This window comes from Atractosteus spatula, chromosome 2 (assembly GCF_055471065.1).
Source record: "Atractosteus spatula isolate fAtrSpa1 chromosome 2, fAtrSpa1.hap1, whole genome shotgun sequence".
Taxonomy (NCBI): domain Eukaryota; kingdom Metazoa; phylum Chordata; class Actinopteri; order Semionotiformes; family Lepisosteidae; genus Atractosteus; species Atractosteus spatula.
Genome location: NC_142707.1, coordinates 1336386 through 1360090, shown reverse-complemented (window position 1 = coordinate 1360090; position 23705 = coordinate 1336386). Strand labels below are relative to the sequence as shown.

The 23705-nt window shown below is 49.1% G+C and overlaps 1 protein-coding gene and 1 non-coding gene across 4 annotated transcripts in view; both read left to right on the top strand.

Annotated features, from left to right (window-relative positions):
* ptpn18 (protein tyrosine phosphatase non-receptor type 18) overlaps positions 1-23294 on the top strand; it is a 35778-nt gene extending 12484 nt beyond the window's left edge. For 2 of the 3 annotated variants that reach the window (XM_088908500.1, XM_088908509.1), the window contains exons 2-14: positions 1677-1785; positions 3343-3419; positions 4217-4312; positions 4664-4702; positions 5273-5341; positions 6024-6086; positions 6828-6970; positions 7746-7812; positions 10504-10581; positions 11221-11310; positions 13232-13323; positions 15580-15956; positions 18141-18447. In XM_088908500.1, the coding sequence (XP_088764626.1) occupies positions 1677-1785; positions 3343-3419; positions 4217-4312; positions 4664-4702; positions 5273-5341; positions 6024-6086; positions 6828-6970; positions 7746-7812; positions 10504-10581; positions 11221-11310; positions 13232-13323; positions 15580-15956; positions 18141-18382 (1542 nt within the window). In that variant the 3' untranslated portion in view covers positions 18383-18447. Of the gene's footprint in view, positions 1-1676; positions 1786-3342; positions 3420-4216; positions 4313-4663; positions 4703-5272; positions 5342-6023; positions 6087-6827; positions 6971-7745; positions 7813-10503; positions 10582-11220; positions 11311-13231; positions 13324-15579; positions 15957-18140; positions 18448-19017; positions 19049-20310; positions 20401-21418 lie in introns of those variants that run through there. The other variant, XM_088908502.1, reaches the window with a different exon arrangement.
* Positions 9506-9579, top strand: trnar-ccu (transfer RNA arginine (anticodon CCU)). Its single transcript has one exon. It is a non-coding gene; the product is annotated as a tRNA-Arg (tRNA).
* Positions 23295-23705: the final 411 nt, after the last annotated feature.

Below are 23705 nucleotides of genomic sequence, written 5' to 3'. Positions count from 1 at the left end.
CCCCTGCTGGCCAAGCTGATTATTTGAGAGTCGAAAGCGATGCATGATCGATTAGACGCTATTACCCGGTTTAACAGACTGCTTGGAGGGGAGGGGGTGAAAGTTATTACAGAATGTCCGTTAAATCACGAATGACGTTTTTTCAGTCCAGAAACACACTGCATTATGAAATATATGCACTTTATGCTTTCAGGATGTTTTGACATATTGCTTAACAAATGCAATCAACACAGTCAATGCAAATTGTTCCTGTGCCTTTTTTACCACAAATATACAAGCTCTTCATTTTGTGCAAAGGTATACTGTATAAAGTTCTTAAAGCACACAAGACATAAGCATTGATCTACCTCTATAGGGCACCATTGCTATCCTTAAATTCTAAACTTGTGTAGTATGTATTTTTACCTTGTCTTATTAGTTGTGCATTTTACTGATTTTTTTTACATATTGTTAGCATTTTAGGGTAAATGGGTTGTTTTTAAAAGTGGACTAAAGTGAAAAAAACATGACCATTGTAAACAGTTTATTATTGAGGGGAGAGCTTTGCAGACACCGGAGGAAACCCACTCACACACAGGGAGAACTTGCAGCTCAGAGAGCACCCGGGTCTGGAACTGACCCAGCAGCAGGGCAACAGCGCTGCACACCGGGCCACTGCACCCCCCATTTCTACATCACGAGGGGGTGAAATCAATCAGGCAAAGAGGACGTTGGCCTCTATGGTTAAAAGTAATATTAATGTAAAGGGATGTTATGTTAAAATTGATATATTTAATATACTAGTAAGGCTTCCTGTGCGATATTATGTACACTTTTAAAAACTATGTTACAAAAATGAGGTGGCTGCCTGGAATCGGTGCACAGAAGGGCAACCAGGTATGTTCCAGGGATCTCCGTCACTGACGGGCTGAAGGAAGTGAACCTTTCCAGCCTCTAATCGAGAGGTCTACTCGGGCGCTTGATGCACGTGTTCAATATCCTAAAAGGCAATGACAAGGTCAGTTAAAAATAAAACGCAAACCAGTGAAAACTACAGGGGAGCGCATTTAAAACTGAGAGCAGGGGACACTTCTTTACGCAAAGAGTCGTGGGGGTGTGGAACAAGCTACCCAGCCGTGTTCTTGAAGCTGATACGCTGACTCCTTTAACAAAACAGTGCCTCAGATCCAGGGACCAATTTAGTAATGATTTTCCAAACAGGCTGGAGGGGACAAATGGCCTACTGTCGTTTGTAAACTTTATGGCTTCCCCGGGCTGTAAACTTGATGGCTTCCCTGGGCTGCACTGGAATGAGTATGTGTGGCTGCAATGAGAGGTTTAGTGGTGGTTGCTGATTTCTACACCAGTCCCAGCTGTGGCACATGGGAGTGTTGTCCAGCCTGCACCCTGCAGTAACCCCAGACACGTCATGTAACGTCTGGAGGTGACACTAGGAGCCTTTTACTTAATAATGGAGGCTACATCAGCAGAGAAATCCTATTAGCAACGCAGATCATCTTTAGCTGTAGGGCTTTTGTCAAGTTAGAGAGGTTGTTTAGAGCCCCAGTGCAGGGTTCCTCTATTGGCAGAGTGTTTGAAGTGTGATGTCAAACTCCTCGATTGTGTGCAGTAATCAGAGGCCGAGCAGCTGGTTCAGACTGTATGAAGTCACAGGTCGCCTGCGGTGCTTTCCCCAGGCCATCCGCACCGAAACGGTGGCGATGAAGCTGAGCCTGGGCCTGACGACGGACATGGGAGCGCTGAAGGTGAACCTGAAGAAGAACCGCTACAAGGACATCCTGCCCTGTGAGTGTCCACCGCAGAGCTGCCCCTCGCCATCCCCCCACTAGGAACCACAGGCACCTGCGTACCCCACAAGGTGGTATCGCTGCGCCCCTCCCTGTCCTGGGAAAACTGCTTGGCTAGGTCAACACGCTTGCCTCCATCGACACGACCAGGTGCAGCAAAGACCTGGACAGGAAAGAGCTGCCTCTGGGAAGGACTGAGCCTAGCGTTCTCACAGCATTGCCTTATCCCATCTCTTACCCCTTCCTTCTGAAGATAACTGTACGATAGTGCCCATGCCATCCATCCCCCTTCAAACACTTCTTCCAGTTCCGGGTTGCGGAGGAGCCAGAGCCTATCCCAGCGAGCAAGGCGGGGTACATCCTGGACGGGATGCTAGTCCATTGCACGGCACACGCACACTCACACACTCACACCTAGTGCCAGTTTTCCCAGAAGCCAGTTAAGCTAGCAGCATGTCCAGTATGGACTGTGGGAGCAAACCAGAGCACCTGGAGGAAACCTATTCAAACACGGCGAGAACATGCAGACTCCACGCATATAGCATTCCAGGAACTGAGCCTAGAGCCCCAGTGGTGCAAGGCAGCAATGCTGACCACTGCACCAACGCTAAATGTGGAATCATTGTAAAAATAAAGTCATTCAGATCCAGATACAGCTCATGAAAATGGGGCCAGAATTTACTACCAACAATCAGAGTTGTCAAATAACGGACATTTATTAAGTTACCGTGAAGTCAGTTCAGAGCAGTTTAAAATAGAGATGTTGAGTTAAAAAGAACTGATAGATGGCGCTGTGGCAAGGTTCTGAAGCTCTGGATCCAGGTGAGCACACCTGTCACCTGTGGCTTGTAAGTTGCCATCCAGAAAGGTGCTTCACCTCCTGCTGAGCTCAGCCATGAGGGCAGGTTAGAGTCCTTCATAAAGAACACTTCATGCAAATCCCTTGGGCTCATAGGCTCTGAGCTTCAACCAGTTTCTGCAGCTTTGGCCAAGGTAAGATTAGATAAGATCACTTTATTAGCCCTCTACAACTTCTTGCATCAGGAATTTGTCTTTTCACATACCCCAGCTTGCTCTCCATGAGACACACAGACAGGGAGAGAAGCCTGGGGTCAGAGTGCAGGGTTAGCTGTTGTACGGCGCCCCTGGAGCAGTTGGGGTTAAGGGCCTTGCTCAGGGGCCCAACGGAGTAGGATTCCTCTGCTGGCCACAAGATTTGACCCGGCAACCTTCCAGCCACAGGCGCAGATCCTGAGCCGCAGAGCCACCGCTCCGCCCCTGAACAGGGTGAGAGGTGAGAGTGCCAGCCCGCCCCTGAACAGGGCGCTGGTGTGTCACAGGCGGCACCCTCGACGACGGCTGCTGTTTCTGCCACATGGAGGTTTGGAGTTTGTAAAGCCCCTTGCTTACACGCGTGTCCTGACAGTCTGAAACCACCCTGCCTCCCGCCCTGTCCTGGGAAAACTGCATGCCGGGTAACTCCCATCCTTCTCTGGCCTCCCGTCAGCACAAGCCTGCATGCCTTTAATCTCTGTGTGCTCTTCCCGCTCTGCAGACGACCAGAGCCTCGTACCCCTCAGCCTGCTGGCGGACCAGGGCGCCCCTGACTACATCAACGCCAGTTTCATCCAGGTACCGCGGCCGCCTCTCCGAACCCCTGCTGGCACTGGCGCCGGCTCAGGGCTGACAGGCCTCAGCGATGGCAGCTCCGGACTGCCCGGTCCGCCCGCACACACCCCCGGCTACCCCGTCCACAGAGAGGGGGAGTGCTGCCCCCGCAGTGCCAGCTCGCCCTGTGGGTACTGAGCCAGCACACGGAGGAAACAGACACCATCTCCTTCAGTTTGCACATGTGTTCCTGATTGCAAAACAGGGTTCCGTGGTAAAAAGTCTTATCTGTTGTTTTAGACCTAACGTAAGAAAACATTTATACATTTTCCAATTACACCAATGTGGGCTAGCGCTTATCTCCGATTAAGCCAAAGCTTATATCAATCCTGTTGCCCAAAATGTGAAAGTCGAGACTTTGTTTTGAACTTGTTGACAGAAATTGAGTGATGCCTGTGATAGGGAGATTTAAGTGAAAGTCACTTAAGACTCTTTAAAATAACTTCAGATGGCAGCATAATGACTTCAGCTGCAGTATTGCAAAGAGGGTGATAACACATGCTGGATATACAGTATATGCTTCATCCAGGACCTACAGGTGTGCTGGTTTGCCCTGCCAGTTTTGATTTCTGCAAAACATAATCCTGGGTTGACCAAGCCTGATTTAGCACTACACTATTTCTGTGGGGAAATGTACAGTCCAGCAGGTTTTATGGGTTATAGCCAGTTCTAAAGACAGAACGATTTCATTTGCACCACTTGAGCGGCTGGTTTGTTGAATGAAGCAGGTGAGAGATCCTTGAACTGTGTTTATCATCCAGGGTGCAGTTGAACACAGGAGCTACATCGCCACTCAAGGCCCCCTGCTCAACACGCTGGGAGATTTCTGGAGGATGATCTGGCAGTACAGAGTGAAGGTACAGACACTCAGAACCACACTCCTGGCTCCTGACAGCAGCCAGACTGGCATTTCAGAGCTCTGTGCGGAAACACATTGTAGCCCAGCCGTCTGACACTGATACTCTGACTCTGACACCTGACAGTAGGCCAGGCTGACATTTCAGCAGCACTGTGAGGAAACTGGCATTTTGTTGAACATTTAGCACAGAGAACTCAAAGATTCAGTATCGGACTTTTAACTTCGTTTTTTTTAATTTATTTACAAAGCAGGAAAAAGGTCATATTGATTGTAAATGCTAAGCATGATAAAAGTAAAGCTTGCAAGATTATATCTGACCAAATTCTAACTTCTTCTTTTTCTGTTTCAGGTTATTGTCATGGCCTGCAGAGAATTTGAGATGGGAAAGGTAAAAATCTCACACTCTCCACTGCGCCATACTGAACACACAGCAGGGCAGCACTGACACTGAACACACAGCAGGGCAGCACTGACACTGAACACACAGCAGGGCAGCACTGACACTAAACACACTGCAGGGCAGCACTGACACTGAACACACTGCAGGGCAGCACTGACATTGAACACACAGCAGCCCAGCACTGACACTGAACACACTGCAGCCCAGCACTGACACAGACACCGAACACACTGCAGCCCAGCACTGACACTGAGCTCCTGAATGCACTGCTGCCCAGCACTGACACTGAGACACCGAACACACTGCAGCCCAGCACTGACACTGAGCTCCTGAACACACTGCTGCCCAGCACTGACACTGAGACACTGAACGCACTCCACTCACCTATTGAACACACTGCAGCGCAGCAATGTAGCACTGAGATACTGATCAGACTGCAGCCCATGACTCTGACAGATTGAAAACGTAGCAGCCCAATATTGACACTGAGCACGCTGATTTCATTGGTATACGATTTTATCTAACTACTGTGTCTTCTTGATCTTTTGTTTGTCAAAGAAAAAATGTGAGCGTTACTGGCCAGAGCTCAATGAGACATCCACGTTTGACCCTTTTCTTGTGTCATGCGTAAGTGTAACTACTGGTGTTTGTGTCTACTCTGTTTTGTGCTAGGTGTTCTGTAATACAGGTGTTATGCCATACATACTTTTGTTTCCATGTGCATGTGCTAGTATAAAATGGCATCCTTGTTATTTTGGTACCAGCTTTATAGCTCATTTTCACTGGTTTCTGATTCAGACTCATGAGCGGCAGGAGTGTCAATAGTGGACAAGAGTTCCCCCTAGTTGTAACTGTTCAGTGGGATCTGGTGAAACTCAGTTTTACAAGTTGGAAATACGTCCATTGATGATGCTGAACAAAATGTTTGCAACCATTTCGGCGCAAATAATTCAATTTTAAACCAAACATTACTGATTATCCCCTAATGAAGACCGCATGATGACACTGCTTACAGATCAATATATATGGCGTCCCCTACAATTTGTCCCGTAGACTGTCATATTTTTATTTCTTTTTATCACTCATATGAGTATGAATGTTGCCAAGTTGGATGTCTGGAGTTTAGAATTCCTTATGCAGCCAGTAAAGTACTCAGATGCACCACTGTACCCAGGCAGCTCTTTGCAGTACTGAAAGCTGTTCACGCCGAGAAGTAACTCAGCAAGCGCTGGCACTGTCAGCATGAAGCCAGGGGGATGCGTCTCCCTCACAGCAGACCAGCCCCTCACTCGCAGTCTTTGTTTCCCAGCTGGAGGAATCGTCGCCGAACAAGGAGGTGGTTGTGCGCACCCTGTATGTGCAGTTTCAGGAGGTGAGTACAAACGGCCTCGTGCTGCTGTAGCCAGTGTATCTCCGCCAGCCTCTGGGCTGCATTCCAGCCCACCTCTCACTTGATTGCACCAATTATTGTATTGATTGGTGAGATGGATCTGAGCTCAGGCCTCTTGGTGAAGACTCTTCTGAGTCCATTGGTACTAGGATTGCAATGCAGCAAAATATCATTCAGATTCTAGAGCTGCCTGTAGTCAGTAGTCACCTATAGTCAGGTGTGGACCCCATCTCAAGACAGATGAGGGCCCTAGCTTGATTAGAACATCAGCCCCTTAGTGAATTCCAAACCTTCAGCAAGAAGAAAACAGTTCTGATTGAATTCAGGCAACAGCCTGCATCAGCAGGAGAGAAGTACCAGCCAAGCCGGTACGCAGCTGGATGAAGGGCACAGTGTATTCAGAGTTGGAATTTGTATTTGTAGGGCAGTGAGTCTTAGAAAAAGGAATCAATTCAACAGTCACAAAGCTGTAGTTGTAAGATATTGAATATTTAAGTAAAGCTAAAATGCATAAAAACTAATCCATAGCTAGTAAGGAGAAGAGTGTAAGAGATCAGGAGGATGCAGTTTGAAGGCACGGACAGCAGGTTAAGGGTTAAGGGAGCAGAGAGGTTGTATCATGGCGATACCTTAAGGCCTTCAAAGGCAGCTGGGTTTCAAAAGAGGAAGCAGCTACCTACGTTACCCTGTTCTGAGTGTATTGGTGCACACATTCCTCTCCAGGTCACACACAGCGTCTCGCAGTTCCAGTACACGGCCTGGCCAGACCATGGCATCCCAAACTCAGCAGACAGCATCCTGGGAATGATGAAGATGGCCCATTCCAAGCAAGGGAACGACACCGCCCCCATTCTGGTTCACTGCAGGTCCGTTCCGAGCCTGGGCACGCGTGTCGCTTGTGTCATGTGTCAGAACACAGGCGTGTTTGGACACCTGTCAGATATTTAACCCCGGTGCCGGATTAAATCAAACTTGATCCCCTTGGTGATGCCAGGTTAGAAGCTCAGTACTTTACAGGTTTTGTCCATCTAGACGGGATAAATGCAAGCCTGCCGTCACACACTGGGTCATTCTCAGATGGGATGAAATTGTGATTTAATCCTGGCCTTAGATTAGCAAATGTGGGGTTCATTTCTGATCCTGGTCTACCAAGTGTCTCCCCTAACCTTTCAGTTTTAACCTATCAGGGGGCAGGCGTACATAATTTATTGTGGTTCACTGTGCCATTTTACAAATGAAGAAGTAGTGTGTTTATCTGATTGAACTTTCCTTGAAACTACCACTTCTGGGTACAAGTTATTTCAAGATGAAACTATCCACCTTTGTATCAGAAGGCATTTTTGTGTTGTTTGCGTTTTACTGATCTTTTCCACAAATCGCTCTCTGTACTACAGTGATGTAGTGTCATGACCACTTGACAACACATATGAGGATCTGTCCACACCAGCCAGCTGCCTGTACAGAAAGGCTTAGTGACACTTTACACCTGTATTGTGTGTTTTGAATTGTGTATGGTGTGTTGTGTCTTTTACACCTGTATTGAATATTGGGAAAAGACCCAGGTGCATGAGTCCAGCCCAGCACTGCTGCAGAGCTGCAGGAGTGTGAAGTGAACTGCGATATTCTTTGTGTCTCTTGCAGCGCTGGATGTGGCAGAACTGGGGTGATCTGCACCATCGATTACATCCACGACCTCCTGCAGACTCGGGTACAGTGAGAAACCCTCAGGGGTCTGTTCAATAAGGAACTGCAGTGTAGCTGGGCCCCACCCACAGCAACATCACTGGGGCACTCTGCATCATGATACAGTATTCCACACTGTCACTGGGGCGATCTGCATCATGATACAGTATTCCACACTGTCACTGGGGCGATCTGCATCATGATACAGTATTCCACACTGTCACTGGGACGATCTGCATCATGATACAGTATACCAGACTATCACTGGGGCGATCTGCATCATGATACAGTATACCAGACTATCACTGGGACGATCTGCATCATGATACAGTATACCAGACTATCACTGGGACGATCTGCATCATGATACAGTATTCCACACTGTCACTGGGGCGATCTGCATCATGATACAGTATTCCACACTGTCACTGGGGCGATCTGCATCATGATACAGTATACCAGACTATCACTGGGGCGATCTGCATCATGATACAGTATACCAGACTATCACTGGGGCGATCTGCATCATGATACAGTATTCCACACTGTCACTGGGGCGATCTGCATCATGATACAGTATACCACCTGTATCACTGGATCGTGGTGCACCCCACCATCTCTGGGGCTATTGGCACTCTGCACCCCACCATGACTGGGGCAATCAGCACCATGATGCAGCCCACCATCACTGGGGTGATATGTACCGTCTGGTATGTCCCTTTATGAAGGACAAGAGAAGCATAGCTGTCTCGAGTCCACAGCACAAGCTATTTGAACATCAGTGGTACACTGCATCAGTGCATTTAGAGCAATGACCAGCACATACTGCAGGGTGTGGATCGCAGTCAGGTGGCCAGTCTAGTAGATGCAGGACTGTGGCTGAAGTGCCTGAGACAGACCCTTGTGTAATAGATGGGTAGGTCACAGGCAGACTGTGAGGTGTTACTACAGAGAGCTCTTTATGACACCATCTGTAAGTGGCAGGCCAAGCACGTGTCTGTTAGTGCGACGTGTAGCTCCTAACTCGTGTTCCTATGGGCGTCGTGAAGGCCGCTCGGCGCCGGCCCAGACAGAGCTGTGGGCCCAGCCGGGCCGGTCTTCCTGCTTCATTTCCAGGGCTGTGGTGCACGGACCCATCCTCGTCACACAGCTCACTGGGAAATCTCTCCCTCCTCCAGGGACAAACACTCACCATGATTCCTTCCGTTCAGATTTAGGATTTGGGGAAGACTTCTCTGGTCCCCAACTCCCAGCAGCAATCTGACTTTCACCTTTACACCTTCATTAGCTGCAATTTTAAACAAAAGGCTTTCTCTATCTGCTCAGCCACCAGAGAGTCCAGATTCGTTAAACTTTCTGCTCGTTTTTTTTAAAACACGCACACACGGGCTCAAGCCCTGCGTGACAAAACAGTTGCAAAGAAGACCAGTCACACAATACAGATCCTTACAGAGAGGCCTTCCCAGGTCACAGCAGGGCTCATCAGAGAGACCCTGGAAGAATGCCAGTCTTATCAACGAGAAAACGCGCAATTGATAAGACACTCTGTGAGCAGGGTCTTCAGGAAGTCAGAAGTAAATTACACAGCTAAAAGGAAAGTCGTGCGAGGGAAAGTGCTGGTATGCACTATATTTGAGTAATTTGGGTTGAATGATTTAATTGCATTGTACTGCGATTTGAGATTGATTCTTTTAAAGTGCATTATAAATAAAATGTGGGCCCTGACTAGCTCAGCTGGTAGAGCATGAGACCCCTAATCTCAGGCTCGTGGGTTCGTGTCCCACGTCAGGCACCTGGTCCTCCATGTTGGAGGTTGGGCCCAAGGCTCACAGCCCTGTCCCGTAAAAAACTAATGTTATAGAAACAGGATGTTGCTGCCCCTATGTGCCAGAAGGCAAACATCCATCCATAAATAAGATGGATTATTTTTATAATTGGTGTAGAGAGCGAATTGAACCTGCGACCAGGGCTCAGCGATGGGTGCTTCCAGGTTTGGGTGGGACTGAGTTAACTAGGACGTCCTCAGTGCGCAGTGCTGGCAGTTAAAACCCATCTCAACCACATCCTTCATTCAGCTTCAGCTGTGCTGTGGGTGCAGGGTGAGAGGCCTGTGTGCAGATGAACAGATCGCTCGACTGTGTGCTGTTTTCTTCTCTCTGGGGCTGAGATGACACTAGTGCAAGCTCTGAAGCTGGGCCTGGGCAGTACTGGGAGGGGAGACCTATAAGAAAAATCGTTGGTGCTGATGGACCAGTAGGTGGCGCTCTTGCATATTTTATGCACTGCAATGGGGGATGAAGTGGGTCCCTTCCTGTATGTAAAGTATTTTTTGGATACTTCAAGAAGAAATGTTCTTTACGAAATGCAAGGAATAATTGTTGTTGTTGTTGTTGTTGTTGTTAGGTGGGCTGTAGTTGTAAAGTTCAGTTATTTCATAAAATGGTGATTTCAACTTGGCAGTGTTGTGGAAAGCAAAATAAGCGGGTGTTCCAAATAAAGACAAGGGGGGCGATATATATCCTACTTGGAAAACTGAAGGAGAAGTGGGCTTTTAAAGCAACTCTGTAAAGGGAAAGGCTTTGTTAGAAGGAGCATAGAGGCACTGCGGATGAGAGCAGGGTAACCTCACTCTGTCTGCGTCGGGGCCCCTCGGTACGAGGTGCCCCTTCCGCAGTGACGCCCGTTCGCCGTCTGACGCCGCTTTCCTCTCCCACAGCGGATCACCGCGGACTTCAGCATCAAGGACATCGTGCTGGACATGAGGCGGCAGAGACCCGCGGCTGTGCAGACCAAGGTGCCCCCCCCTCCGCTGTAGCCCAGCAGCAGTTTAACCAGGGCGAGCTCGCTTCTGTGCAAAAAAGCGAAGGAAGGGTTAGGGTGATTTAAAACAGACTTTAAGGGAACTGTCAGATCATTACTTTCGAAATAAGCAGTCTCTGACGGCCAGACTCAGTCAAGAGACAGCACCCACCGGCGGACCTGCAGCTACTGTAATCGATCACTTCCTGCAGTTCTTGGCAGTGCAAACTGTAGGGATTGGTGGCAGTTTTCTACCAGTGCAACCCACAGATTTCATACGGTACCTTTCTTTCACCCTGTCCTCAGACGTAAATCTGCTCCTGCATGCTAGTGTGGGACTGTAAAACAGACATACAGTCCATTATTTTTAGAAACTTTTTAGAAAAATTTGCACTGTTCTTATTTGTAGAAGTGAGGAAAGGATAAGTTTGTTTTTCTAAAAAACAAAAGAGATCTGTGGATGATGAAGAAGAACAGAAGAAAAGATCTCAGACCCCCTGGTTCAGCGTTCCTGTTGAAGACAGTAAATCGACACAATATTGTTTCTCTTGTGATGGTTTTCACTGTCCTCTGTGACTGGGACACTAGCAATGAGGGGGTGCCTGTGCCCATGCTTGTGTCCTTCTTCTCCCAGGAGCAGTATGAGTTTTTACACAGTACTGTGGCCCAGATGTTTGAAAAGACCTTGGAGTCCAATAGCTGTAACTACAAGAACCAGACCGAGGTAAGAGACCAGCAGAGTCATGGGCTGCTCAGCATTATAGCCTCTCTGTTCTGGACAACTGTATGATAGGATACAAATGCCTCTAGTCCCGGTATGTTTATCAATATTTAATCAGTGGACATTGGATTATTAAATGATCTAATTGTACTGTTTCACAAAAGAAACACAACACTCAGGTAAGAAGGATCTAATCAAATATTTTAAATATAAGTGTCAAATTGTGCTCAGAGTGTGTATGAGCACAGTCCTGTTTCAAGTTTTCTGGTAATGTGACAGAGTATAAAATTGAAACCATTTATACAGGGCTGGCGGTGCTGACTCACAGTCCTGATCAGCCTCTGGACAGACAGCTGTGGGATGCTTCCGGCTCTTCCTGCTGCTGCAGGCCGGTCACAGCTGGCAAGCTGGTCCCACAGATGTTCTGTCAGACCGCAGGCGGGAGAGAAGCACGGCCATGACAAAGCCTCGACATGAGGAGGGCTTCCAGGACCTTGTGTCATTGTAATCCCAGCACTGGGTCTCACATTGTCCTGCAAAAAATGTTGGCTCGAGGACTTTGTCGGCATAATGCTGAGCATTAAGGCTTCCCTCAAACGATAAGACACTCCATTGCACTGAGCTTTGCCACTTCCAGTGTTCTCAGGCCCACAAAAGTCAGGGAGGTCCTCTTGTCAGATGTGAAAGCAGTCCCTGAGTGTCCTCCAAGCAGGCAGGACATATTCATGCTGAGCTGCAGCAGGTCTACTGATGTGCAGATGATTTCTTGCCATAGCCACTGAAAATGACCACACAGCTGGGTCAGATGGATGGATTTGCTGGGACTGGGCAGCGTAGCGACCCTCTGCCTTCCAGGCCAGGGCCTGTCTTTCCCAGAGCCAGCTGCTCTGGACTGGTCAGCCAACTGATGAAGCAGAGCAGCTCGCTCAACAGGCAACGTCTCTCCCTGTCTGCCTGGCAGCCAGACCATCTTCATTACTGGAGCAGTTTTAACTACTCAAATGCCAAACATCGTGCATCCGATGTTTTTTATGAAATCATATGACTTGAGTATTTAATGAAATCTTGTGGCTTGATCAGTAATTATTATACATCTGAGTGAAGTACCCTTCTCAAGAGTACACACACACTACTGCTCCCAGCCAGAATTTGCACCCACAACCTGCTGGTTATCAGTCCAGAGTTCTAACCACAACTACACTCTGCGGCCTCTAGCCAAACTACTGAAGAAAACCTTGTGGAGTGACCACAAACCCATTGTTCTGCAATGTCTCTTCTAGGTAATTTCAGAGAAAAATGATAAACCCTTCAGCACTGCCGCTTAGAAGAGCCTGACTTACTATCAAGTCTACAATCTAATTTGGTGATAAGATCATTTTCCTGCTAATGTTCTTGTAGTTGTGGCCTCTATATCTGCCCTGTACGAAACTCTGCATTATCCACTTTTGAACGGGGCAAAAAGACGTCGAGTGTTAAAAGATGCCTGGCCCAAATACGGAAGGCTAGACACTTGCAGATGCGAGCGGCAGCAGGTTACAGCTCCAGCCAGTCCGAAACCGGTGGTGCTGAGAGAGAAATCAGTCTGTCTGCCGGAAGGTAGAAATCTGAAGTAGACGTGTCTGTCTGGGCACGAGTTCCAGGCTGATTCTTGCTGACCCGTCTTTTTAAACTTTGTGCCTAACTTCCCCTTCTGTGCTTAAAAAAACCCCCCACCAAAAGCCTCATAGTAGCGGGATGAGCAGCCCAGACTGAGATCAGGCAGGAAATGAGCAGAGCCGCCAGCTTCCTCTATGCAAAGCAGCTGCAGGTTTTACAGCAGACTAAGAGCTACAGGGGAGGGTTCAGATCTGACTTTTCCTCCTCGGTCGCAGAGAAAGAAGCTCGTCAGTCTGCGGGGTCTTAACAGAATGCCCTGTGCCCTCAGGACAGAGCCCCCCTGTACGACAATGTGGACTCAGTGACGAAGGTGCAGAAAGGCAGCTCACCCATCAGGAACAACGGCCTGCAAGCCCCAAGGTAGGAGAACCTGTGCCGCACGGTGGCTGCCGTGACTCTGCTCCGCTGAGGCAGGTGGACTTGCTCCTCATGGCCACTCCTGCAGTGTCCGCAAGGGCTAGACCCCGGCAGCAAAACACCAAGCTCACAGAGGAGCACGCACACACACTGGCACCCTGCCTTGTACCTCGCACCGGCAGGGCATGGTGCAGAAGCGTCGGGAGACAGTTGAACGGTGTGCAAGAAGGGTGTGTGCTAGCAGAGGGGAGGAGGCTGTAATGGCAGAGCACAGCTGCATTGCCGCTTGCTGGTAGTGGAGCTCTGTGGTTGCTCAGGTATCCCACAGCTATGGACAGTCCTTCGTCTAGCTAGTATAATCAGTGGAGTCGACTAACGCGTAATTACTGCACTCCGGTAAGAGTCTGGGGTTGTTTTGCAGGGTTGTTTTCACCTTCCTGTTCGTAAGATTACACGCTCTCTGCCTGCGTGGGTATGTTTCAGTCAAACTAGACATATGGGCTCAACTGTGATAAAATAATGGCAATGGTGCTCACACAGTGGAGGGATTGATAACTGAGAACGCTGTTTAAAATAAAGAGCAAGAAATGTAGTGTAACGTGTGGTTGTAATGAGGGAAGGGATTCACAATACAGATAAAACCGCCTCTTTATTTCCTCCTTCACAGCTCGTGCCAGGCAGTACCGACACAGGTGCAGCAGCCTGAGGAGCACGGGGCTGTCCTTGTACAGCACACTACAGTTCCTTTTCTTAATGAAATAATCACGTTTATCGCCTGAGATTGAGAGGAGAAACTCGGGGCTGCGTCTGTTTTCTCTGAATAAGACCGAATGATGCCTGAACACAAAGAAAAGCTGGGTCACACTGCATCTTGTCGCGCAGAATTCGTTTTCCATATGAGAGGTAGAGGAGTCATCACAAAACAAGAAGCTGACCCTCTAAAAACAGCAATTCATCTATTTTTATATAAATCAGACCAGGCTGACTGTGATGAGCTCAGCCGTCTTGTCTTCAAGTGAAATGAAATGTCTGGAGCATACGGAGTTCGACTACGCTTAGAATAGTGTAGAATGCATTTTTGTGGATGGTGCTTTTAGCATAGATTGCCCCATTGCATCTCTTTCTCATCTGTGTTGACAAAACCAATAGTAAACGCAAACTGCACACTGAGACTGTGGCCGTGTTCAAGTGCCATGCGACTGTCGCCCTGCGGGGCATGATGGGATGTCCAGGTGAGAACCAAACTGAGGTGGCGTAATTAGTGGGGTTCCACAGGGATCTGTACTACGACCACTGCTCTTCTTAATTTACTCAAACAAAAACTAGATTTTAGTATAGTTAGCAAACTAGCCAGGTTTTCAGACAATAGCAAAGAGGATTAGTAATCACTGCAAAAAATTCAAAAAGATTTTAATAAAAGTCAGGACTGGGCAAGCACCTGGTAGGTGATGTTTAATGTAGACAAGTGCAGGGTTTGACAGATAAATACACTAGATTGTTTCCAAAACAGGAAACAATGTGCTGGGAGAGGCTGCTTATGAAAAGACAGGTGTTCGCAGTGATGCATCATTTACATCTCCTAGACAATGTGGTGAAGCAATAAAAAAGTCAAACAGGATGTTAGGATGAAAGTTAAATGGACAGAATTTTAATCAGGGGACTTTCCTTTAAAATTGTACATAACTGTACAGTGCACTAGTAAGACACCAGTTAGATTGCTGTGTACGGTTTGGGCCACCAGAATAAAGACATTCTGCTCAGGAATCAGTCCAGGGAAGGGCAGCCAGATACATCCTGGGCCTTGAAGGGAACGGCAGTCAGGTCCTGGTCTGCATTGCTGTCGCTGGTCTTGCTGCTGTTTCTGATGCAGAGCAGATTCTTAGGTGGTGAGTGCAGGGCCTCCCTCAGGCAACACTATCACCTTATAATCCATTTCATGATCAGGGGTTGAATTGATACTCTCTCCAGAATTATTTCACTGTAATAGAGAATCTGCGGAATGTTTAAGCTTCTCCAGTTTCACAGCGGCGATGAGGTTAGGCCAGGGTACGCATCATCACTCTGTTGTCTGTAGAACCTCCGTTAAATGCAAACTTATCAATAGTGGAATATAGATGTTGATAGAAGATTATAATTGGACATCAAGAGCTCGTGCGGAACCAGGAACTGTCACCCAGGTGGTTTTCTTCTGTGGTTCCCAAGATGGTATTGCGCAGCGTCTTTGACTTGAATTCCACTCATGCGTTTGACCCTTCGCAGAAAAGCTCCTGTGAAGCCTCAGACTTCGGCACCCCCCAAGGGTCAGAACATGAACGACACCTACGCCGTGGTCAACAAGCGCAAGCCCCCCCAGCCCAGGGACCCTGCTGCCCAGCCCCCCAGTCCCTCGGACGGCCTTCCCATGGTGCACCACTACGACAACGAGCCGCTGGGCTCGCTCAGACCCAAGAGCGCCCCCGCGAATGTCCTCTACAGCACCGTCAAGCCCAAGCCCAAGGCCAGGTTCGCCGGCTCGCCGACCACACTGCCCACGCCCCTCTACGACACAGCGGCGCCATCCAGTCAGAGACAGGCGGGCGGGGCTTTCCTCCTGGCCTCCCCCGTCTCGGACCCGGGCTGCTACGACTTCCCTGGGGGTGAGTGTGCCCGCTCGGGGCCAGACCCACTGCCGGGGTTCCAGCCGGGCCTGGATACTGTGCTCGAAACACCACGCAGCTCCAGCACCCCTCCCCCGCCTGCTGTGTGTTTGCACCTGTGCCGTGCTGCCCGATCCGAGAATTCCTCTCCCCCGGTCTCTCCTCTCCGTCCTCTCCCCACGTCCTGCAGCCAGAGGGCTGCTCCCCAGCTGAGCGGGCTGAGCAGGACCTCACCTAAATACCCACTGTAACATCCTCAGAGGCATCTGCTGTTTTGGGTATTATTTTGTGAAATAAGAAATAAGCGACGGGTAGGAAAAGCCTGTAGAATGAAAAGGCCCGTGACGGTTCTGTTAGCTCGTCTTCCCCTGGGTCCAGAGGTGCAAAGAAAAGCTCTGTGCAGCAGTGTGCAGCTGTGTGCAGCTCAGTACAGCTGCGTGCAGCTACGTGCAGGTCTGTGCAGCAGTGTGCAGCTCAGTACAGCTGCATGCAGGTCTGTGTGCAGGTCTGTGCAGCTGCGTGCAGCTCAGTACAGCTGCGTGCAGCTACGTGCAGTTCTGTGCAGCTGGCTTCACTGCAGATCTGGCACGAGCTGGGTGCAAACTTCTGAGGCTCCCTCCTCTCTCTTGCACCACCCTGCTGTGTGACAGTTAGTTAGCATAAAAGTGCCTACGAAATGGCCTCCTGCGTCACTTCTCAAACTGGGTGAAATCTGACAAGTGCTTCACAATAAAGTGGCAGCTGCTGGAGGCAGGGAAAAAGCCACAAACACGTTCTTACTGCTTTGCCACAGACAGTGCTCATACCGCAGGTGGTCAGAGGGTGTCTGGTTACGTCATCTTCATGTACAGCACAGCTTCCTGGCACTCCAATGGGACCTTATTGTACAGCAACCTCAGCCTAGTTAAAGCCGATTGCTTCTGTTTATCACCAAACTCATTTGTTTTTCGGGGTAAACGGAGGAGGATCTGGCACCTGTAGGGACTGGCTAGCTGCTAGGACCTCCGGATTAACAGTACACCTTGGCCAGGCCATCAGGGCCACAGCAGTAGACACTGAGCCCTGCCTGGTGCTGTCTTGTAGTTCGTACCGTGTCCTCCCTCATCTCAGCGGTGCAGCAGTGTGAATGGCCCGACAGACACATGCCTGGTCCCCACCTCTCCTTCTGAGAGTCAAGCTGATTGCAGTGCAGCTCCATTCAGCTGGGAGCAGATGAAGAAATAGAAAAGGCCCAAATATCTATTTTTTAAAATGCTCAAGATTCATGCTTTAGCTATTTTATTACTAGTTTATCCAGGAGGCTAAAGAGTAACATATATATATCTGTATCTATAACACACAGAACAGCCATATGAGTCATTCAGCCCATCTAGGTTGTTCAGCTGGTAGTAGCCATTTCTTTAAAGAAACCAGGATATCAGCTTCAACAACATGGCTGGGTAACTTAACATTCTTTTGTGTAAAGAATTACCTCCCGGTCTCCGGTACTGGGGGTAAGTGAAGCTATTTCTTGAAATAAGCCTGGGTATCGGCTTCAACAGCATGGCTGAGTAGCTTGTTCCACACTCCCACCGGCCTGTGCGTAAAGAATCATTTCTAAATGCGCGTCCCCACCCAGGATACCAGGGCCCCCGGCCTTCAGCAGCTGTGTGTGGTGTGATCACACTCTGCACAGCTTGTTTACTGCGAGAGATCTCGCTTCTCTTCCTCTGACTGTTTTTCACTTCCCTCTGAAACCTGCTGGCCTTATCTACGGAGTCGCTGCGCATTGCAGGCTGCAGAAACCTGAGCCGTCTTTTATCTCAAAGCATGCCGGTTACATCTGGGCCGCAGGTCATCCAAACCAACTCACCCAAACAAGCACGAGCTGACGGGTTTGCTTCCAGCCCGGTGACACACATTTAAAAATGGGAGCAGGAGGTTTTTGCATAATGCGGAACATTTCGTTCTTGCTTTGAAATTTCCAGTTTGTTTTGCTGCCCTGGCTTTGAGAAATAAACAGGAAGCTGGACTGAAAATGAAGGGTCTATTTTGAAACACAGGGTGCAAAGAGGGGAATGAGTGAGTCAGCGTGGTACTGGCTCTGTCCCTGAAGTCACCGGGCCAAGACGTGTGTGTGCAAAGAAGATATTCATTTTCAAGTTGGTCACTTTTTTTCTTTCCTTCTTCTTTCCTGTCCTACAGGTGTATCTGAAAGCCTGAGAAGGGATCAGAAGGTAAGTGCCGATCTCACCTGTGTTTTATGTCACATGAGTGTTTTAGCGCTGAAGACCAGTGAAGTCTGCCCAGGTATTGCATGTTCGTATTTTCTTTTCGAAACTGCAAACTCAGTTAAACTGCAACTGCTAGCATCCTGTGCACGTATTTCTCAAGCTTTCTTTCTCAGCTCGTTTCCCTGCCTCTGCAGAGCCCCGGCACCCTTTTAAGTCAACAGCAGCAATGACGTGTGTAACATTAAGATATTGCCACAAACCCGAGATGCTCTGGCTGTTCTGTTGTTTTTCTCATGTGCAAGAATCCTCCTGGTGTCCGGAGTGGTGCTGTGAGGTCTCTCGTGATGTTTGCCTCGGGCTTCTTTAATGTGGTCTGGCGCTTGGGTGTGAGAGAGGCTGGCCTTTCTTTCTCTTGAGAAGTTCTGTTTTTTTATTTTCTCCAGGGATTATAATCCGCTGTTGTATCTTCTCGTACGTCCTACCACAATTCTGTGTGCTGAGTACATCCCAGTTTGACTTCCTCAATAATATTCACTGATCCCAAGGGAGAACAGCCCAGTGGTCAAAGCTACTGTATGATCAAATCACCTGCAGGATAAAATGACAGAATAACTTGTATTTTACCACCACTGATGGAGACAAAGTGTAGACCCTGAACTGAAAATCTTTATAGTTACATTTACCGTTTGGCTGACAAATGGCTGATCTCATCCCTTGGCTGTGAAGTGGAAATATGAATGAAGTGTGAGACAGTGTGTTCTCACTGCTCCCTCGGCCTAAATTTGATTTCATTCCACTCCAGGGCTGCAGCATCGCTATAATCTCATTTTATTTTGTCTTCCTTTCAGGCACTTAGCTCCTACACACCAAAAAAGAACTGTAAGTTTACATTTCCTTTCATTGTTTTGTATGAACTGGTTGTGCGCCTGGCCCTTGTTCTTCTAATTACTGTTCGTTAGTAGTAGTATATTATGTCTCATGTAATCAACTGTCAGAAACCTTAAGAGACATTCTATGTATGTCTAATTTTGAAACTGTTAGGTTACTTGTTTAGTTGACTATTCGGGTTGGACCAAAAAGCAGGAGAAAGAAGGTCCCCCAGGGACTGAGTTTGACACCCCTGATCAACACTATCAAGTTAATCAGTAACAACCCTGACGAGCTGTTGTGTTGAGACACAGGTTAAATCTGTATAATCTCATTTTAAACAAAACATTTTAAAAATATGGAGAAGGAAGCCAGCTTGAGGAGCGTTGAGCTGGGTGCTCATGGAGGGATGCAGGCGGTCACAGCGCAGGCCAGTGAAGGTTTGAGATGAGTTTAATTGCAACGAAAATAGACGCTTCCGGAGAACACCGAAGGAGACACACATGAGGTGCACAGTATTTCCCACAGTGCCCTGATTGCAACAGTGCTACAGAGTCCAGCCGTGTTATTACATGAATGGGGGTTTAAGAGTCCACATTCTACTCTTGGTCCAGCAGCTGTTCTTGATGATATTGTCCTGACTTTCAGCTATTGCTGTGGTGTCGTGTGCAACAGCAGGTGCCTGTTCAAAATTCGCTCAAGCCAGGTCAGGAGCAACGACCCCAGGCCCAGATTTCTACAGTCTCCATCCTTTCAGAGAACCAAAAAAAAAACAGTGTTTCAGCTCTGTAGCCATTCCTGCATGGCTGGACAGTTCTTTCACTGTCCCGTCTTCTCGAGAGCCCTCTCTGGCTGTCCCTGTGTGCCTCCGTCAGGCTGACCGCTGGACTGGCCTGTGATGTGTTTGACAGCCTGCAGCCCCTTGGCCCTGTCACTGTGTGTTGATGAGCAGCACGCTGCTGCGGGCCTGCAGTGCCACAGTCCCACAGGTCTGCATCCCCAGCCAAATAGCCTGTGCAGAGTTTCAGTGGGTCTGACTACATTAGAGTGCAGTTAAGTAAATACAGTCAGCGGACAGAGGGACAGTCTGACAGCACTGCACTGTGGCCCTGCAGGAGTGTGAACGGGTGCAGATTTGGCCCGGGACAGGAGCTGTGTGGTACCGTGTGCAGAGAGATCCAGCCTCACTCCTGCTCAGTCTCTGCCAGGCAGCGTCCTCAAGCCCGGCCTCCACAGGGGGCCCTTCCTGACGTCCTTCTTGTTTATCTTCCCAGTGGAAAGCCCTGCGTCCACAGATGACGACTACGAGTACGTGTCCAATACCAGGAAAGAGGACACGGACTACTGCACCGCCAACGGCCTGGGTATTGCGTTCCTCTCCGCAGTTCTGACAGCGTTAAGTCGCAGAATATGGTTAGACGTGTCGTGGGAGGTGTTGAAGGTGTAGAAGTGTTCTAGTTTTCTAGTGAAAACTCCACACAGGAGTGCTGTCTGATTCTGTGTGGCATTGCCGAGTCATGGGAGTCCGACAGTGCTGACTCACGAGTGGCTTGGGTCAGGGCATTGGAAAGCGCAGAGACGAGAGGAAGCTGTCCCGCACATCTTGCTCAACTCATTGATGTCGGAGTCCCATCGGGATTCTCGCTGAGTGACTCGGCACTCTGAGCATGACGCGGCCCTTCACTGTATTTTCACCCCGCCCACTGGCCCTCGCTGTCAGCAGGATCTCAGGCTTCCCATGCTCAGGGCGTCTGAACGCTTTGCTCACCCAAGAGTGCACAGCTTGGCTCCCCAGTTAGCCTCAGACTAGCCTGCATCGCCATTATCAGGTGAGCGTGATAATGAAACAAAACACAAAAAGGGTCAGAGCGCCCTCTAGAGGAGGGATGATGATCGTGACACCCAGCTTCTTTCTTAAAACAGAAGGCTGTAAAATGGGCTGAATTGCCTCCTCTTGTTTATAATCTGTGTTAGGGTTTTACACCCCCGACAAACACTGAATCAGTGTAATCAGTTCATTCCAATCCCCTTCGAACACACTTCCTGTTAAGATCAGGAAGTGAGCATTAGCAACATTCAGTTTAAATGACAGCTGCCGATCTTCTGAAAGTCTCCGTCGAGAGGAACTAATCTGTGTGCAGAAGGCTTCTGGGGTTGATGCAGCGAAGGGCAGTGGGAATTGTGTTTTAATCCCAGCCTTGATCGCTGAAACAGTTTGCACGTGCTGGGGCTGCTCACAGAAGGAGGGAGAGTGTGCGGGTGAGAGGGTGTTCTGTGAGATTTTTTCTGACACTTCCCAAGTGGTTTAAGAGAGCAACTGCCAGGCCAGTGGCACTGATGGGCTTCCTGATTAAAGCTGCTCCCACCTCTCTGTCCCTTCAGGGTTCAACTACCGGATCAAGAAGCCCAAGGGACCCCGAGACCCTCCGGCCGAGTGGGGCCGGGCAGAGCGATAGACATTCCTGCACTCGGGACTTCGGAGTCGGAGGGGAGGAGCTGCTGAAGTCCCGGAGATTTCATGCCACGCCTCGTGACTCTCCTTCCTCCAGGAACAGCGCAGCGTGGACCTCCGATAGCCCACAGCATCTCCCTCTGATCCCGGGAGCCAGAGCCCACTGGCCCGTCCTGCTGACACAAATGGGATGCACGGCCTGTTGGGCCCTCTGTTCCAGCAACAGCTAGATGGGGAAGATTTAGCCACGCCACCTTGAACAGCCAGTAGCACGTCTCCTCAGGGAGAGCGATACAACAGCGTGAGCGCACCCTGCATTCAGCTGCACAGCTGGAAGACCTGTCTGAGACATGCAGGAGCTCTGCGACAGTCCTCAGACTCTCACGTGTACCAGGACAGAGGAAGGGTGTGCAATTAGGGCAGATTCATTTTACATTCATTTTCTAGCTCAGTGTGGCTACAAACATACACGAGTGCCGGGGTGCGTGTTCTCGATCTTCAGGAGCACAGCGTGTGGTGTGGCTCATTCACAGAACCCCCTTCCGTAGTTTCCAGAGTTCTGGGAGCACTGGAGGGGAGAGCGTGCTCCGATTCTGTCCTATCCGCCAGGACCACGTGGCGGGACTCTGGACTCCGGAGAGGAAGATGGTGCGTGATTACTGCAGGGGCTGGGGCTGAAAAACACACTGCTCGTGTGCTGGCTCAAGTCTCCCGCTCAGTCCCGCGTCAGAGCTCTGTGTGGATCAGGAAGGCACGCTGGGAGAATGCATGATGTAGTGGGTTGCGAGACAGTGGCCGGGGGAAGAGGCACGGTCAGTGCTGAGAGAGAGAGGAAGTGAGGACATGTTGCAAGCCTGTTGCTTGCATTAGCTTCCGAGCAACATACAGACAAAACTCAAAATCTGATCAGCTGTTTCTACAGCGTCAGGCTCTGCAGTTGCTGAACACCACGTGCATATGCCAATCACCCCTCATACTCAGTGAACACCCCCGTTTCTCTCCGGCCTCTGACTATCACTAACCCCAGAAGCACTCTCAATCAACGCTGTCTTCCTTTAGTGTTGCTGTACAAGTGAGGATCTTCATGCTTGGCACAGCATATCGGAATAGAAGCAAGACAGTTTAAACAAGGAAAGCTGAATCCACCTCTATTTATTTTTATCTTAAATGTATTAAACTGAAGTTCAGACAGAATATAGGAATGCTTTTACTATATGGCCACAAGAGTCAGTGTGTGTACTGTAGAGTGTGTTAGTTTGCATACCCGTGTGTATGTATAGATTCAGACATTAACGTCAGCAGCGTCCAGCCGTACGAGAGCCGGCCTGTGGACGAGCTGGAGAGAGAGAGAGGGTGAAAGATGGAGAAGGGGGGGAAAATACAGGGGTGACAGACAGATGAAGAAACGGCAGGGAGGGAGGATGAGAGGGGTGAGGGGGGGGGGGGGGGAGCACGTGCTGAATTGTTGAGCACAAAGAGACGCGACATCAAATCAAATGTGACCCAGTGTGGCAGAGTGAGCTTTACTATCGCCACCCCCCACGTCCTGAACCTGCGGTCAGCTAGAATCTTGGCTGAAATTCTCCTTTAGGCTAAAAGGGTCTATTTTAGAGTGATGAAGAATTTTGCTGTGATCCCAGGAGTCTCGCTCGTGGCGTTCAAAGCCTTTTGCAGCGTCGCCTGCAGAGGGATTAAAAAAACACATGTGGGCTGTAGTCATTATTTTTGTTTGGGGAAATGTTTCTGTAAATAGTTCTGGTGTCATTTTAACTTGTGTCAACTGTGAAATATATTGTTAATGAAAAACTAGTGATGCTGTAAGTCAATTGTCTCATCTAAGACACGCCTGAATCACTGAGGTGAGCTAGAGAGCCGCACGGGCATGAAATTGAAGCCCGTACCTGAGACCTTGAGACCCGACCGGACCAAGCCCGAATGGTACTGCCAGATTTGAAACCCGAACCCGAAATCGGTCCCTCTCTTTTCCTCTCGGGGCGAGTAGACACACCTGCACGCACAGAGACAGGTTCCCACAGACGCAGTTTTACAATGCTTTGCTCGGCTGCTGTGCGCTTGAGTTGATAGACAAGGCCGTGCGCTGAGACAAACTGGTATTTTATAAACCTGTAATCCTTTTGAAAGTGGGGGACGGCTGATAACCGTGATAGGCCTACTAAAAGAGCAGGCGCTGTAAGCAAGGTGAATATGCGTGCAGGC